The 17,109-nt window shown below is 45.5% G+C and overlaps 1 protein-coding gene across 2 annotated transcripts; it reads left to right on the top strand.

The window, feature by feature from the left end:
- The first annotated feature begins 466 nt into the window (after window positions 1-466).
- Window positions 467-17,068, top strand: prpsap2 (phosphoribosyl pyrophosphate synthetase-associated protein 2). Of its 2 annotated transcripts, none has more exons than XM_088612689.1 (11): window positions 467-608; window positions 2,123-2,283; window positions 7,818-7,870; window positions 9,081-9,147; window positions 9,858-10,030; window positions 10,299-10,414; window positions 12,555-12,610; window positions 13,107-13,255; window positions 13,537-13,607; window positions 14,183-14,329; window positions 14,865-17,068. In XM_088612689.1, the coding sequence occupies exons 2-11, from the start codon at window positions 2,201-2,203 to the stop codon at window positions 15,021-15,023; spliced, it is 1,074 nt and encodes a 357-aa protein (XP_088468815.1). In that variant the 5' UTR covers window positions 467-608; window positions 2,123-2,200; the 3' UTR covers window positions 15,024-17,068. The 2 variants fall into 2 exon arrangements, with proteins under 2 accessions (XP_088468815.1, XP_088468816.1); XM_088612690.1 differs by lacking the exon at window positions 467-608 and adding an exon at window positions 1,093-1,371.
- Window positions 17,069-17,109: the final 41 nt, after the last annotated feature.

The raw sequence follows: 17,109 nt of genomic DNA, 5'->3' as shown, positions 1-17,109 counted from the left end.
GGTAGCCAATGATACAACAGCCTCCTGTCTCATTACATTTAAACACGCACCGTATCTACTATCTACTATTACCTACTAGTCGGTTTATTTGGGATGATACAACCGATTACAGTCGATCAGAAAAGGAGAAAAAAGAGCAGAGATCTAGAGCTCTGTTTGACACGCATCCCTGCCAGAATGAAGCCTCTATGCTGGTTAACACGTGAGACCACAAAGCAGCGCCGGAAATGTTACTATGTTGCCGTCTGTTCGAGGTAATTTGTACCGTTCCATCGATTACCTTAAAAGATTAAAACACAGTGACTCACGGTGCCTCCTATTGGCCGGTTAATTCAGGGCCGTGCAGAATCGAGGAAGTCAAGGACCACAAGCACGCATTAAACTCCATTTTGGCTCCACGTTTGATTAGACTACCGCGCACTTGGGGCCCACAGGTGAGCCAAAATGGCGCCCCTTTCCTACTCCCTCAGAAGACTGGCAAGTGTAATACTTCTCGGCCTTCGATTGGACGAAGGGCCCGTCAATTATTCTTCGCAGGTTAGGTTGAACTAGAAGACACTATTATGAGCCACAGGGCTGGCTAGGAGCTTAACAAAGAACACAAACTGGTAAGATTTTAAGCGATTATTACCATTAACATCATGCATAAACTTTCACAAGATAGTTTGAATGATCTGTATGAAAGATCACCGGTCTTTTCGTGGCATGACCGGGGCGCAATGAATTAAAGAAAAGACGAGAAACGCCAGACTAGTTACCATGGAGGGCTAGAAATACTGAAGAAAAGGTCATCAGCAATAGCTGATTAAATTGTGTTTTGAAGCGGAATGGAATAGTCTGATCGTGGTGCCACAACGCGATGGTGGCATTTCCCAAGGGGCTGGATGCTGCGATTCAGCCTTGGAGGAGAAAACAACTCGCTTCGCTCTTTGCGATGTCAGGATGTCAGCGCTAAGATTTCTGATGCTGAGGGTACAGCAACATGGGAAAACAAATACCATGCTGCTGACCACAGTGCCATGAAGGAGAGGTGGAATGGTTCGAGCTCGCCTGATGGGTTGGGGGCCGATCATGGGCTGACAGACGAGGAGCGGCCGGTGTAGCGGAAGAGTGCTGTCGACAATTAGCACACGTGTGCCGGAGAAGCTGCTCGAGTTCTGCTGAAACTCCTGGTCGTGCGATTTCAAAGGCGCTCCCTCGTCTGGACTAACCAGGGGGGAAATTCGCCAACAAGAGGAGGGGGGTATAATCAAACTAAAGGGGGGCAAACCCAGTGTCGGTACCGGAGCGGTCCGGCTCGCGGTTTGTTTCTGTCTCCGGCCTCCGAGAGTTTGCGATTTGAGTTCGTTTCCCCCACTTCAATTCTAACGTGTAAGTGTGTATCCCTGTCTTTTATCCCCCCCGTTCAATGAACGCCTCTTGTAATTTTCACCAGGAGGAGAAGTGTTTATAGTGATACTAGCGTAAGAAGTGGTTGCCTCAGGTAGTGACTTTGTAGTTTGTGTGTTGAAGGGCGGATGAGATCGCATCCGCCCTCGGTTACGTTTCTATCGCATTGGTTACAGAGTTCACTTAGGGTGGTAATCGTCCAACACAAGTGTTTTTTTTTTCTTCCCCCTAATCCCACGGAGGCCCTGTGCTTATCTTGCAGAGATAATGGGAATGAACGCAGTACTGAACGGGCTGTTTCTGGAGACGTGCAATTGTGTGCCCATACGTTATAAACGCAAGCAGTTGGGGTTCGTACTGTTACCGCTGGGTCCAACGTCAGTTGGCGTTTTGTGACCAATTATAGGTGGTGGTGAGCAAAGTGAACTAAAGTAAACAGTAACCGGACTGTCTAGTCACTAGACACCGCCACGGCTAGTTGACTCGTGTTGCTTTAAGATGGAAGTGCTTATTTTATGTGAATGTATTTGAACACTTAAGCACCGAATTGGGTAACGTGTTGTTATTGTCCAGGCACGGGGGGACTGGTCACTGCCGTCTCCTGGGGTGTTGTGCAGACGGAGCGGGGCCTGTCATCACGCAATGCCGCCGTGACATTTCTCTCTTTAAAGCGCAGCAAGGGGCGCAGTCTGCACGAATGGGCAACGTTAAGGTCGTGTCCCTGTCGTTGCAGGAAGGCTACAGCAGTGCCTGGGAGCCCCGGGAGACGCTTTCCCAGTCCCGAAACACCGCCGCGTCCGCCCTGTCCACCATGAATGCCACCAAGGGAGGTCTGGTCATCTTCACGGCCAATTCGAACCCCTCGTGCATGGAGCTGGGCAAGAGGATTGCCGAGTGAGTACAGGACCGTCCGCTGTCCTCTGACGGCCTGGCTGCTGGTTTCTGACCCTTGGCTGTGCATGGAGAAAGAGCCCCTGCACATCCTCTGCTGGTTAAAATCCTGTGCGGCTTTTATGTGCCTAGGCGCGCTTGGGTTATAATCGTTTAAAACCTTTACTCTGTGTGTTCTTCATGTAAGTAAACGGGCAGCCTTTCAGAAAACCCAATAAATTTTCCAGCTGCACAGCTCAGGTTTTGCAAGCTGTGTAGACTTTTTTGAAGGTGGTATAGCTGAAAAGCAGGATTTTTGCAGGATTCTAGCTTTGTGCACAACATGGGTGTAACAGCCATGAAATATTCAGCGCCTGAAATGCTGTCTTGTGTGAGACGCCTAAAAATAGATCAATCTTTTATCCCTTCTTGTTCACAAAGGGACACAGTGTGCTTTTGGTTCCTGATTTCTATTTTTTCCCCATATTAAGCATCTGTTTAAGTTAAGTTGTTAAAAAAAGAACAGTTTGACAGAATGAATATGGCTCATTGTATCCAGGGGAAATGAGTAACAAGTGTTTTTTTTGTCCCCCCAGACTAGATAAGGGATACATTTGACTCCTTTGCAGTGGAGCCGGTCAAATGTGAATTTTATCTTGTTCAAATAGTGCCGTTAGTTTTGTAAAGAAAGGTGAGCATTTTGTTTTGGGATTTAAAAACTCCCGTACTTGAAAGTGAAATCGTCTTATGGCAGCCGGTGAGTAAGTTTGTCCCTGTTGCATTTCGTTTCGTGTACATGAGCTAAAGATTTAAAATGGCGTTTTACCATCAAGCTTTTGGAGAGCTTTGAGCTGAAGGAAGTTCCCAGCATATGCGTCTTTTAAACAAGAGGGGGCTGTTTGACTGATCTCGATTGTACTGGTGGCTGGTAGCATGAGAATATTATTTTTCCATTTCGAAAGGATCACACACACTTTGCTTCAGCCTCACGAAATGGGAGCTAGTTCCAGATTCCCCAAAACTCTGTCTTGATAAGTATTTCCTGTTTTCTGTTGTCTTGAATGGCTGTAAATTCAATTTCCACTTAAGTCTTCAGGCCTTTGTATTGCCGCTGAGCTTGATGGGAATTTTTAGCAGCCATTTTTATAGAAAGGGCAGAATGTTTTATCTGTAAAAACGCTGGTATCTGTTATGGTGGAAGTACAAAAACTGGGGCTATCTGTTATAATATTATGATTCCCAGTACGCCCCAGTGTAGGCTATTAGAAGCTCCAGGAGTTTGAGTTTTTTCCTTCTGTGTCTGATGGAGTACATCCCTCTATAAATTCCTTTCTGCAAGGAAGCACTCCAGTGCAGGGGGATTCTTGGAAATTTCAGCAACGCTGGGGCAGTCAGGTGACTCTTGTGCATCGTTGCATAGTTTCGTACCTACTCTTGGAAACGTCAGATCTCTGTACAGTGACAAACCCCGAAGAGAAAAAGAAATGAAATATTGGATCAGACAAAATTGAGCTGCTTTTTGTAGTGACACAGACGGCCTTTAAAAATCTTTCCACAGTGGTGCTGCAGCAGCACTGAAGGACAGCAAGACCGCAGGGGCTGTAGAATTCTAATCAAGGTTTTGCTGTTTTTTTAATTCAGATCTGCAACTTCACATTAAATGTATCTGCTGTATCTTCATATCTGGAGTGCTCTGATGATTGGTTGCAGGAATTAAACATTGTTTCTGATAGAAAATCCCAGCGTTTTTTCCTCTGCCACTCAATTAAGCTGATCGTCTCTTTAAGCTCTCTAGCAGAACCACATCTCAGCTGCAAGTGGTGCTGAAGCATCTCTCTTAAATGTGTCTTGATTTTGCAAAACGGTAGTGGTTCTTTTTTTTTTTTCTTGTGCAAATTCCCCGTGGCGTAAAGGTTAACGTAGGCATTCAGTCTGGGGCTGCACTGCCTCATTTGCTTAAACAAAGCAGGAGCCCTTTCCTGCTCACTCCCGGGACTGTGCCTGTCTCCCATGGTGCAGTAGTGCATAAGAGCCCGTGTCCTAGCAGCTCAGCGTTTCATCTCGTCCCTCATGAGCTCGTTAGCAGACATTCACCTGCCAGTGCCTGGAATCTGGTCTGTCCGCTCCCAGAGATATTTCACTTGAATTGTCTGGAGCTGGATACAAAACTGGTAGGTGTTTGGAACATAAAAATTGTAAAGCATTGCTATACTAAGAATAGAAGCCCAGGATATCTGTTTCAACCACATGGCTGGGCAGCTTGTTCCACCTTTTTGGGAAAAGAAGTGTCTTCTGTTCTCGGTAAAGAACTCGAAAGAACTCCGCTGGGCTGAACTGGGAAATAAGGAACAAGTAAAGGTTTATTCCATGCTGAAAAGAGAAGACGAGAAACACAACGTTTCGGCTGTGGAGGCTTCTTCGGGTATGACCTCTACTTGTTCCTTTGCAGCCTGCACGTGGTGACACAGCTATACCTCCTTGACTTGGTTAATGGCTTTGAGTACTTTTATGAAGTCCCCTAGTTTACTTTTCTGTTCAGGGCTGCGAAGGTTCAGTTCCTTCAGCCTGTCAGTGTAGGACCTCCCCTTAAGCTGCAGAATACACCTGCACTCTCTTATCTGGTTTCCTGATCTGTAATATATTTTCTATAAGGTAGTTACCAAAATGGTACACAGCTTTCTAAATGTGAAGGCCTAAGTAGTGCCTTATACAGCTTTGTGTAACGTCCCTTAATTTGAATAGTACACTTCCATCTAAAAAATTAGATTCATTATAACCCCCCAAAGCAAGTAATACAGCTTTTACTCTCAAGCCTGGGATAAAAATAGAGAAACTGGCATCTGAAAAGCTCAGCAGTTGTTAAGGGGTGACTTAAGTTCTTGTCTGGAGGTGTTTTTGGCAGGATGTGCAGATCCGTTTGTTGTTGGCGTGCTGCAGGGAAGCCATGATTGAGAGACTTGATCACAAGTCTCTTCATCAACTTACCTGTGTAGTAAAAAGGATTCTTATGATCAAATATCGATCAGATATACTGAATATTGACCGACGCTTTATCATTCATATACCTGTCTGTGCCAGTGTTCTGTGTTCTGGCTGATCATATTAACTTGTAAACCTGTGAGTAGAGGATCATTGACTTTTTTTCTGATAAAGTGCCTGTACAGATGTTCATTTTTGAAGCTCATGACTTATTCTCGACATGTTTCATGTGAGCACAGTACCTCGGAGGAATTGGTACAGACCAGTAAGCAGCCTCTGCCCAGTGTGACTGGGAGGGTATAAAAGAAATGAGGAAGCTGAAGGGAGTTCAGGTAAACTCTCAGTGCTTTATCTGCAACAAAGGATCAGTCAGGCTCTCTAAAATGCCATTTTAGCAACTGCTTATTTGGTTGTTGCAATAGCCAGTGTTGTGACCTGGGCTTCTGCATTTTAATGTTAGAGAATTGACAGGTCAGCTGGAAAGCCTTGAACTAGAGAGAAACCAGTCGTTGGTCAGTTTAAACCAGGAAGAAGCATCTTATTGAAGATGATGAAGATGGTATACAAAGTGGCTTTGAATTAAAATTTCACGTTTTTAATAACCATCCAACTTGTGACGTTCTCAATAAGCATTCTGTGTTTCAGTAGTATATTTTTTTGTTTATGGTTAAACAGCACTTTCTAAAACAGTTGGCATTGTATTGTTATATGCACAAAACATCTCTCAAAAGTGGTATGCCAAGTCTAGATTTATTCTCACTATGCCTTTGTGTGCTAGTAAAACATTTGATTGAATAATTGCATGTAGTTGAGGTTTTCATAGATGCTTAAGAAGCGACATTTAAAATTAATCCGGATCACAGCCATTTAGCGTGATCCTTGCTTTTACTTGCAGAATTTCCTGCACGTATTGGAATACTTTTTGATGCACACAGGCTTCTGAATATTCAGTTAACAGGATCTGAGAGAGACTGACGACAGATTCCACTTGTAAAATACTGGTTTACACAGGAATGTTGGTCAAAGTGCTGAAAGCATTGCAAACAGTTTTCTTTACAAGGGATGTCCAGAATAATCCCCATAATCTCGCTTTCTACAGTAGCTTCAAAAGTGCACTCCTCTTGGTGAATTCCATTTGGAAATCAACAGCCATTAAACTGCAATGCCAATCCAAGTCACTTTTGTTGACGTTTCTTGTTTTTAATTAGGAAAGAAATCATTAGTCCAAGTTACTGTTAATCTTGAAATCTGTCAGAAAAATCTGATTCTAGATCGTTGCATGTACATTCCAGTCTAATCGGCACTGACAAAGCTTACAATCACAAGCTCCTGGATGTGATGGAAGCAGAGGAAAGCCGAAGCTTGAATATCCCCCAAGAAATAACTGCTATTTTATAATAACTGCTGTTTTGCAACATGCCTTCCAGGTTTTATAAATATGCAGGAATATTTGCCTTGCACCCCCGAGAAAGACATTGACTTCTTTTTAAAAATCGCAGCCAGGTAGCTGCAAGCAGCAGAGATGGTTAATGGAACTGTCTATTGCTCGTTTTTCCAAATGGGTCCCCACTTGCTGAACCATGGAGTGATTTAAGCAAAGTTCTTTTCTTAAAGAAGCGCGATCTCTTGCAACTGCTGCCAAATGTCATTTACATCGATGCTCTCATCATGTCTTCACTAAACGCTGCTGTCTTTTCATGCAGTCATTGGCTTTTTGTCAATTTCATGTCCTGTTTTGCATAGACGTCCATACACTGTTCTGGTAGAGACAAGCAGTACTTGTATTCCTGATACAATCACGTCTCGTTTTTTTTTTTGGTGAAACTCATCGAACAGATCTCTGGACTGCTGAGGAAATGTTCTTTCTGAACCTTTGCGGTCTTCGAATGTCTTTCTGCTTTTTTGCAGCGCAGTTTTGTAACTTCCTTCCGTGGCTTGATTTTTTACTTCCACTTAGGAGGAGCAAAGCCGCGTTTTTAAACTTATTTTGCCTTTCAGTCTAGTCCACTTCATCCAGAAGACCTTTCTTGCAATTTGTTTGAAAAAGCCATTGAATACTTGGTGCACGGCAAACACTTTCACAATAGGAAAAACAACACGGCCCCTCTTTTAAAAAATCCAAAATATTTGGCCTGAGGAGGCTAAATGAAATCTGATTGCTTAGGATGTCTTGTGAAATTCACTTCTTAGCGTACAAATGTTGTGTAGCCCAACACTGATGTAAGCAGCAACCTAGGACCTATACGTATCCCAGCAGTGACTAAAATGCACATGTTAACTATTTAAAGCTGTGTTTGTCATTTCTCAATGTAGTTGGTCTTTTCAGGATAAAAAAATGGAACAATATTTTTCTTTAGAGTTTGTTAAGGATTTCAGGATGCTGGTACTGAAACCATATGGAACTTTTTTGTACTGCTGGAATTTGTGGTGCCAGCAGTGGGATTGGAGTCAAAGCCTTAATAAATGGGAGTAGTAGCTGCTTGGCCCTGTTTTAGGAGTACTAAGATTCTCATACCCAATTATTAAGTGATGTCGTGTAAAATGTAATTTTCTCTTTTTCTCTTTCTGATCTTTTCTAGGCGTCTTGGAGTGGAGTTGGGAAAAGTGCTGGTCTATCAGGAAGCCAATAGAGGTAATTAAAGCTTCAACACAGTCATGCATTGATACAAACGGTTCATTCTTCTTAAAAGCTGATTTGACTCAGTTTTGATATTGGGAAAAGGAAGGTGAATCCGTACGGTTTCCTAACACATTCATGATTAATGGTCTAGCGTACTAAACAGACCTGCATGTTCATCTCCTTAAAAATATTGTTTGACTGTTGCCTGCTCTTGCAGATGAGCTTGTGTTTAACAACGGGAGTGCTGAAAATGCAGTTTGGTATCTCTCCCTATGCCTCGCCCTCTGTGATAATGAGAGATGGAATTTAGCTGTTTGTTTTGCAGGATGAACCCAGCTCAGGCCAGGCTGCTTATCTGGAGAACAGAGCCAGAAATATGTGATCCATGTGATCCTGGTCTTTCACCCCTGGTTGGGGTTGTTGGACTGTATGGAGAGCTGATAGAATTGAAGCCTAGTTGGGCACATCTCAGCCATACCTTAGACTTGAGCCTGCCTCTGTGGGATGAGGGCAGGGCTCAGGTTGGCTGGGCTAGCAGGCTCAATCCAGAGTTCTCAATAAATGAGCAGGTTTAAAGTCAGCCTTTCAACATTAGACCTGAGACCCGCTGCAGAGCCCAGTGAGCAAGGTGAAGTTTTGTTTGCGCCCTGACTTTGAATGTACTTAAAGCATAAGTTTTTGCTAAAAAAAATAGTAGGAGTTTGACTGCAATAAAAAAAATGTTTTTCTTATCTTTTTTTTTTCATATTATGCAGTGCAAGAAATTCCTTTGAATTAACATAACATGGTAAAAGGTTTAAGAATGTTCATGTATTCAATGTTTCAAGTATTCTTTTGCCCTTGGGAATGGGCATTAACAGAGGAAATGACAGGGTTGTGCTTGGTGTGTCTGAAATGGGATACCTATTCATCTGTAGGAAGATACTTAACCTTCTCATATCTAGCACCACCCCCTAGTGTGGAGGGATTTAAACCTTTGTCAGATTCCACATACTTCAAGCATTTTAACAAAATTATCTACAAATGGAGCTCTGTGGTCCACTAGCGTTATTAAACCGAAAAGGAACATTGCAATACTGTGACAAAGGAGATTTTTTTTCTCTTGTCTGGGGGAAGCTGGTGCCAAGTGTGCTGGGACTGTGGTCCTCCGTCCCAGCTGTATGTCTGAGCTTAGTCCTTGGACGCTTGTCGCTCATTCTCTGTGTGACTTTTCTTCCCTCAGAAACACGGGTTCAGATCCAGGAGTCAGTGCGAGGGAAAGATGTCTTCATCATCCAGACGGTGTCAAAGTAGGTTTATGAATAGAGGAGGGGATTAAAAAGGCACAGAGACAGATACAGGCTAAGAAACGAGAGACCTTTGAGTGCTTCTCTTTCCACGGATTGTCGTATTCTAACAGTGTAGCATCCCTCATCTCCTTTTGGGTTTCCTACATGGTCTGGGTTTCAGGCAGCAGCGTGATCATCAGATCTGTTCTAGTCTCATGTGCATGCCTGGAGCTGGCAGTCTGTCAGTGGAAAGTTGCTTCTTGAATGCGAGATCTGTGTTTTAGTGTAACTCAGTTCTGCTACAGTCAACATAGTTGAGTGAAAATAGGCCTCTAAACCTCTGTAAGTGCATTGGGTACTAGTGTGCTGCATACCCTACTTGCTTCACAATTTATGAGAAACTAGTGGTAGCCCTGATCCAGTGTTTTGTAATGGCAACCAATGACATGACAGCAAGGGCTGGTGCTGAGGTCATTCAAGCTATTGAATACCCCCGGTCTACATGGTGGACAACAGCCGGATCGGACTCATCCGCCAAATTAGTTGGCAAACCAGAAACGATCAGAGCAGTCTAGGAGCAGTTACCTGCCCCTTTATTGTCGCGAGCGCACCCTTGACGTGTGGGTGGAGGGAGCGATCATGTCTCGGGTTTCTGCACCTGCGCTCGCCGTCAGTGCCCGCCGAGGTGCAGGGTCAGCCCGGTGACCCCCTGCCTCCCTCTCCGACCTCAGGGACGTGAACACCACCATCATGGAGCTCCTGATCATGGTGTACGCCTGCAGGACGTCCTGCGCCCGCAGCATCATCGGCGTCATTCCCTACTTCCCCTACAGCAAGCAGTGCAAGATGAGGAAGAGGGGCTCCATCGTCTCCAAGCTCCTCGCCTCCATGATGTGCAAAGCAGGTGGGGGAGGGGGTCTCATCCTGGGAGGGCCGCCCTGCTTTCCTCGAGATCTTCACTTCTAACTGCGCCAGCTGCCTTTGCACGCTGTCCTAGTGAATATACCCTGTCACCCTCTTCCACAACATAGCATGTTTTGGCTGTGGCCTGTCCATGCAGCTAATACTTTGTCTGCCAGAGTCTTCCCCCCCCATAATTTTTTTAATGACATTTTGCTTGAATTGTACGTACCACGACACCTTCATTTTCTTAATTTTCTTTATTCCTGCAGGGCTGACTCACCTGATCACCATGGATTTGCACCAGAAGGAGATCCAGGGCTTCTTTAACATCCCAGTGGATAATCTGCGTGCTTCTCCATTCCTTTTGCAGTACATCCAGGAAGAGGTAAGGGGCTGTCTATAACGCGCCCTCGAAACACACCGTTATTTGCTCATCCTTATTCAGAGCATGGTAGCTACGAGACCTGAAGTTTCCCCTAATTTCAGATTGCTCTCCGAGGATCTTGGTGCCAAGAGAAAACCAATCAGCACTTGTAGGCGACTGTTGTGTGAATCTTTTCGAGAGGAGTGACTGCTTTTGCCAAAATCGATAAGCTTGCAATCCTGGGTCTGCCTTGCACTCTCGCACACACACACAAGTTTCCCAGCTCCCTTGCTTCCAAACTCCTGTCACTCCTGGCGGTTTCTGACAAATGTGTGGGCCACCCCGCAGAGTTCAGTACAGTACATTTGACCCTGGTGATCAACCGAGTGTTCAATGAGGCCTGCGCCACTCTTTTCTGCGAAGAGCATGTTCTGCTCGCCTGACACTAAGTGCACTGGTAACCATTGCAGTGCGAGAGACTACAAGGGGTATTTTTGGGGAGTGTGAATTTTTTTTTTTTACTTGCTAAAAAGGTTTATTTTTCTTGCAGTTGCTCACGCTTGAGTCCACTTCCTTTTGCACATTTCTATCGGACCACAGTGTCCTGTACGGTCATTTCTGAGAGAGTTGTGTTCCTGCGATACCTTGCATGTTAGAAAATCACACTATATAAATACGTGTTTTATGGGGGAGGGGATAGGGTTAGGGGCAGACGAGACCATTTTTTTTTTTGTTTTTCTTTTATTGTCAGAAGACTTGTGCCTGCCTGTTTCTATGATTGGTCTTCAGTCCACAGACTTAAGAGGCGTTCCACCTTGTCTAACACCTTAGGCCTTTGTCCTTGCAGTTTTGCAGCACTTATTTTTGTTCCAGCAAGACCACTTTCTTTTACCTTGGTAGCACTGTCCCTAACAGTACACAGTGTGGGTTCAATAAGACTTGTTGCATGAACAATATTGGATGTTCAAAGTACTTTATTACATCCAAGCTTTGCTCTTGAGTGATAGCCTTTCTTTTTCGATCTCCTCCAGCACTTTTACTAGCACAGCGCTTTCTGTGCGGATGTTTGTCACCTTTTTTTAGCCAGAATTGCCATAAAGGAGGCACAAAATATTAAATTAATAATGAAATAATCCAGCAAAGCTACAGCTTCTAAACAAACATGCAGTGCCCACTGAGCAGCTGTGTGCTACTGAACTGCATGCACAACTCCTTTTTTTTCCGTAAACGCGAGGTGATACTTCCAGAATGAGATTGCGTTATACCCAACCGACATCTGCACACTATAAAGAATATTCCCATATTAAATAAGTGTGCTATATCCGATTTGCGCCATTTAAACATGCTTTGTAGGAGAAATGTCTGTGCTTTGTTAGCATTCCCATTCATCGTTATGGCTGTAATCCATCTTCTCTCCACCCACTGTCAGCTTTGTCGCTGGGCCTGATTAAAATACGCTTATTTCCAGCTAAGTCTGGTTATTTGCTGGCGCAAGGCCATCGATACCATGAGTATGTGTTGCCGTTGCAATAGAGTTGTAGTAGTGCGAATGGGGTGTATGTATGTCTGTCAAGCAGGGACATATATACAAATATAATAAGCGAACTGAACTAAACCCATCTGTATACACTAAATAGAGTTGAGAACTAGATAGCCGAAGAACGAACTGTTCTTTTGCAAGTGATAAAGTTCTTGAAGGTTCTCAGTGAGTGTAACTTTTCTTCTGTTTGTGCAGCTCAGTCTTATTTTTCAGACCACAAGCACAGGCAGTCGGTAAAGCAGAGCGGATCAGTTTTACCGACTGCCTAAGGATCTGCTTCTGTGGCTGGAAGGCTGCCGGTTCAAATCCCATGGCTGGCGGAGGAATCCTACTCCGTTGGGCCCCTGAGCAAGGCCCTTACCCCCAGCTGCTCCAGGGGCGTCGTATAAATGGCTGACCCTGCGCTCTGACCCCAAGCTTCTCTCCCTGTCTGTGTGTCTCATGGAGAGCAAGCTGGGGTATGCGGAAAAAAACAAATTCCTAATGCAAGGCGAATAAAGTGGATTCACTGGATTGGTGAACGGAGAAATCCTCAACAGTTCATGAAAAGCTTTGAAAGATTAATCTTGTCATGAGCCTACTTCGCAGTAACGGCTGGCTATATGTGTTTAAAATCTGCAGATCCCCGACTATAGAAATGCAGTAATTGTTGCCAAATCTCCAGCCTCAGCCAAAAGGTAAGCTGTCCTGCATTTTCTTGTTCTGTTTGTGCCCATCATCATCTTTTCATTTTTCCCCCCAGTTATTGAAGCTGTAAAATAAAATGCCAACTTACATCCCTCTGTCTGAGGAGAGCCTCAGTGCATGACTTGTGATTTGTGTGTGTCTTATCCCACTGAGTCCTGGGTGGACCACCCAGCTGGAACATGCAGAAATGCTACAAAAGCAGATACAGGCAGTGTGAAAGCTGCTTATTGGTCAGTGTTTGTGGTGCCTCTCGGTGTAAATTGTGCAGCGTGAAGCTGAAATGAGGGAACAGTGCTTGGGTGTCCAGTGTGGTCTGTTTCTGAAAGGACTGACGGTAGCTGTCCTGTGTCGTATAGAAGCGGTGCTTTTAGCTTTCCCAGCAGGCGCACAGTGCTGTAACCCTGGTAGCATGCAGCTCCAGGTGGTGCTTGTGGGGTCGAGCAGCCGCTGTGTGTTGCCGTAACGGCGCTGTCCCGCGGTTTGCAGGGCGCAGTCGTTCGCGGAGCGGCTGCGGCTGGGCATCGCGGTCATCCACGGCGAGGCGCAGGACGCCGAGTCGGACATGGTCGACGGCCGCCACTCTCCGCCCACCGTGAAGAACTTGGGCGCCATCCATCCCAGCATGGAGATACCCTGTAAGACACGCCGCCGTCCTCTGTCCTGAGACTGGGAGAGTGCAGCTTATTCCTCCTTGTTCTGTTTTTTTTTTTCCCCCATCCTGTCTCCGAGACGCTTCAGAACCATTGTCCGTTTGCTGGTTTTACCCCGGAATGCTCCTATGGGAAGGCGTTAAACATCATGAGGCACTGATTTGTGGATGCAGTTTCAGGTCCTGTCAGAATTCTTTCTTTCTGCAAGTCCTGTTCCTGTCCCTCCTTTCCTAACGTGACTCTTTTGTCTGCCTGTCTCTGCCCAGTGCTCATTCCCAAAGAGAAGCCCCCCATTACAGTGGTAGGAGACGTCGGTGGGAGAATTGCCATCATAGTGGTGAGTACTGAGGCCTGAGCGTGTGGCTTCTCTCTGCGTGCCTGACGGGTTCACTGCATTGTGATCGCAAACAGTTGTGAATTTTATTTCGCCTGGGTCAAGCTCTGCAAACATGGTCCTTGAGGGCTCGTTTCCCTTGAGCCGTGTAATCCTCTTGAACTTCAGAGCTGTTCTTCAGGACCAGACAGGGGCTCATTTGGCCCGTCTTCGGTGTCATGGTGACTTTCTGTTGGGTGGGCATATGAGAAGACTCTGTTCCAGGGTCAGGATTTTATGATTGAGGTGTGGGTCTGAAGTATACACGTTAATCTGGGACGAAGTATTTAAATGCCTAAAGGCCCTGCGTGTTGGTGATATTCAGAAAAGCCTGCAGCTCCTTGAAGAAAGCCATTGCCCATTCCTGTTCTGCTTGCTGCAGCATCTAATTCCGAGTGCGGGTTCACAAATGTTGATTAATTTTCGGTCGTCCCTGACCTCGTCGTGTGCATGTTGGACTCCCGCCGTCCGGCAACATCTGGACCGAGGGCTGTCTCCTTCAAAATCCCTTCCGGCGCTGTGCCGTCTGCTCCCTGCAGGACGACATCATCGACGATGTGGACAGTTTCCTGGCCGCGGCCGAGACCCTGAAGGAGAGGGGGGCCTACAAGATCTACGTGATGGCCACCCACGGCATCCTGTCCTCCGACGCCCCACGGCTCATAGAGGAGTCCGCCATCGACGAGGTCAGGGTCTCTCCTCCCCTGCTGGGTTTGGCCACCCACATCCCCTGGAGGAGGTGTCGAGGAGTTCATTTGCCCTCATTCAACACTGTGCATCTCACATCCACAGCTAGAGGTTCAACATGTAGCGTTAGGCACTGTGGAATTAGGGTCCTAAAAGAGAGACGCTCCGGTTCACAGCTGATGCACCTGTGCAGGAATAAGCGCATCAGCATCAAGTTAGACGGCCTTGTGGAAGAGACTGGGCCCGAGACAGGCTGTCACGGTGATGGGTGATGATTATGGTCTGGTTGTGGAAGCACGACAAGAAAATAGGATTTCTCTGATGTTGTAGCTACCATTTTTAACTGTCAGGATGTGTCCCCTATGCTGTGTTGGAAAGCAAACCTCACTCACTGCATTGAGTCATTATCTGGCAGAGGGCATATTGTACCTTTACAGCAGCAGTGTTGGTCCGGGCGTCAGTGGGCTGTCTCTGTAAAGGGGTGGGTTGTGGCTGTGCATTCTGTCCCCTGGATGTCGCTGTGTTTGCCCACAGGTGGTTGTGACAAACACCATCCCTCACGAGATCCAGAAGCTGCAGTGTCCCAAGATCCAGACAGTGGACATCAGCATGATCCTGTCCGAGGCCATCCGGCGCATCCACAACGGCGAATCCATGTCCTATCTGTTCCGCAACATCGGAGTGGACGACTGAGCCTGGCTCCTCCACCTGCGCGTGTCGGCTGAGCAATCAGATTCTGCCTAGAGGCCAAGTCTTGTTCAAAGCGCCATTTTTTTTTCTCCTGAATTTCCTGTCCCCCTCCCCCCCTCTCCCGCTGCAGTGAATTGTGCACAAATGTCAAAAGCTGTATGCCATAGCATTTTTTTTTTATTCATCTGTGCTTTTTGGAGTCGAAATATTTTAAGTACGAACTTTTTGTTCTTGTTTTTAATGGGGGACTTTATTCATCTCTTCAGACTTTTAATTTATTATGTGGTTTCCCCACCCTGCGATGTGAGACTGCAGCAGGGGTGTCTCATGGGAACGGTGATGTGGGGGCAGCGAGTGTAAATATTTCTGAAATCAGGAGAGCGAGTTGCCCTCAGCGATTAGACAGCGGCACTGCTGCAGTCGGCCAGTAGCTGTGCTCTTCTCTTCTTTAACATTCCAGTTGTGTGCACCGTACTCTGCACAGTGTCCCAGTTCTGTTATCTCGCGTCTCACCTGCGCAAATTGCTTCTTTTTTTTAAAGCCATGCAGTGCTGCTCTGGGACGACTGTTTTGAGTTTGAAATTCTTCTGCCACTAGTTCATGCTCAGTCCCTGCCTGGATCCTCTGATAATATCCCAGCGGTCTCTGGTGTTTTTTTTTTTTTGTTTCCAGTGGGGATTCACGACGGTAAATGTCTCCCTGATGCACCTGCGCGGCTTGCTCCGTTTGCTAGCGATTTTTGACTTCTGTCTCCTGAGCCGTTTCAGAGGGGCGGTATTTTCCAAAGATGTGTCCCACGTCACGGGGCAGTGTTCAGCAGGTGCCGTTGGCGGATTTTTTTTTTTCACGTTATTTAAAGGGAGTGTTTTTCTTTTTTCTTCCTAAATGTTACATTTCAGAAAACGAACTGGCCACTTGGGAAGTTTTTATAGTATTGGCTCAGTTGTGATTTATTAATCCAGTTCTTTTTTTTAATCAAGTAACAGCTCATGTGCTGGTCTTACAGCTGCAGCGAAGGGCAGTATGAGCAGGGGGGGAGAGAGGTCTGTGTTTGAGCCAGGGCTGGAATAGAGTTACAAGAGACTGACGGACCTATGAGCAGTTAGTGCTTGCTCTATGGCGCTGTCCTGCTAACCTTTGGCACTCTGGATTGTGGTAACGGGTAAAAACCAAATGCAGGGGTGGGAGAGACAGGTCGTCACTGACCAATCCCAGCCTGCATCTTCTCTAGCTCTCTGGGTCGCAAGGCCACAGTGCTGTCCTTAAATACGTTCTGTGCACGATGATGTGGTATGGCCACTGTCCTGAAAAGTTTTCTCTCTTAAGGAAGTGTATATAACACATCTTGGACTGCACTTTTGCCAAGAAAGACCTTAAACTGCTCTTTGAGGAACATGTTTCACAGCACTGCCCTTGTCTTCAGAGCAGTCCAAAATGTCTTTATGTCCTGTAACATTGTCTATATATACCTTCCATGTCTCTGTATATCTTCACAAGCCAGACCTGGGCAGTGCCACCAGTGTTTCATGTTTGTTGGCTTTCAGTGGCTTCGAATGTGTCTTTTAGACTTTTTACACTTCTGTTGTTTTATTTGAAAATGGATATAAAACTGGATATTTATAAGGGATTCTCATAGAATTGTTTTGCGAGAACTTGATTTGCAGATTTTTAGCTGTATGAGGACCGCGCTAGATGAAATAGGATTAAATGGCATTTTTAGATTTGAATTGCATATTCCTTGTGCACCACTTGAAGCTGTGAGCAATCAGAAATCCTGTTCTCATTTTCCAATCCTAATTTATATTGAAGGCCTTTCCCGAGTTCACAGCGTTTATTATAGTTCTTATTGATTTTTTTTTTCTCCTTGAGATGCACTCCAGGTCAGCGTGCTGTGAAGTGAACTGTGGGATTACAGGTGTTCTCTCTTAATCGATCTTTGTAATTTAAGCTTCTAAACCAATGCAGTTTGTTGGGAAAGCACCAATTCAGAAGGAAGCTTTTGTATTTTCTGCAAAGAAGAAAAAAAAATAAAGATCATGTTTCTCTGAGGCATGGAGCCTGTATTTTATTTATTAATTGGAAAATGAGT

Source organism: Lepisosteus platostomus, chromosome 19 (genome assembly GCF_059453375.1).
Source record: "Lepisosteus platostomus isolate fLepPlt1 chromosome 19, fLepPlt1.hap1, whole genome shotgun sequence".
Lineage (NCBI taxonomy): Eukaryota > Metazoa > Chordata > Actinopteri > Semionotiformes > Lepisosteidae > Lepisosteus > Lepisosteus platostomus.
This window is presented reverse-complemented; position numbering and strand designations above follow the sequence as displayed.

Bases quoted from the DNA above. Each gene is read 5' to 3' on its own strand.
- prpsap2 (XM_088612689.1), top strand. From the start codon at position 2,201: ATGAATGCCACCAAGGGAGGTCTGGTCATCTTCACGGCCAATTCGAAC. The intron at 13,608-14,182 runs GTGAGTACTGAG...TGCTCCCTGCAG, and splicing joins GGAGAATTGCCATCATAGTG to GACGACATCATCGACGATGT. The intron at 14,330-14,864 runs GTCAGGGTCTCT...GTTTGCCCACAG, and splicing joins AGGAGTCCGCCATCGACGAG to GTGGTTGTGACAAACACCAT.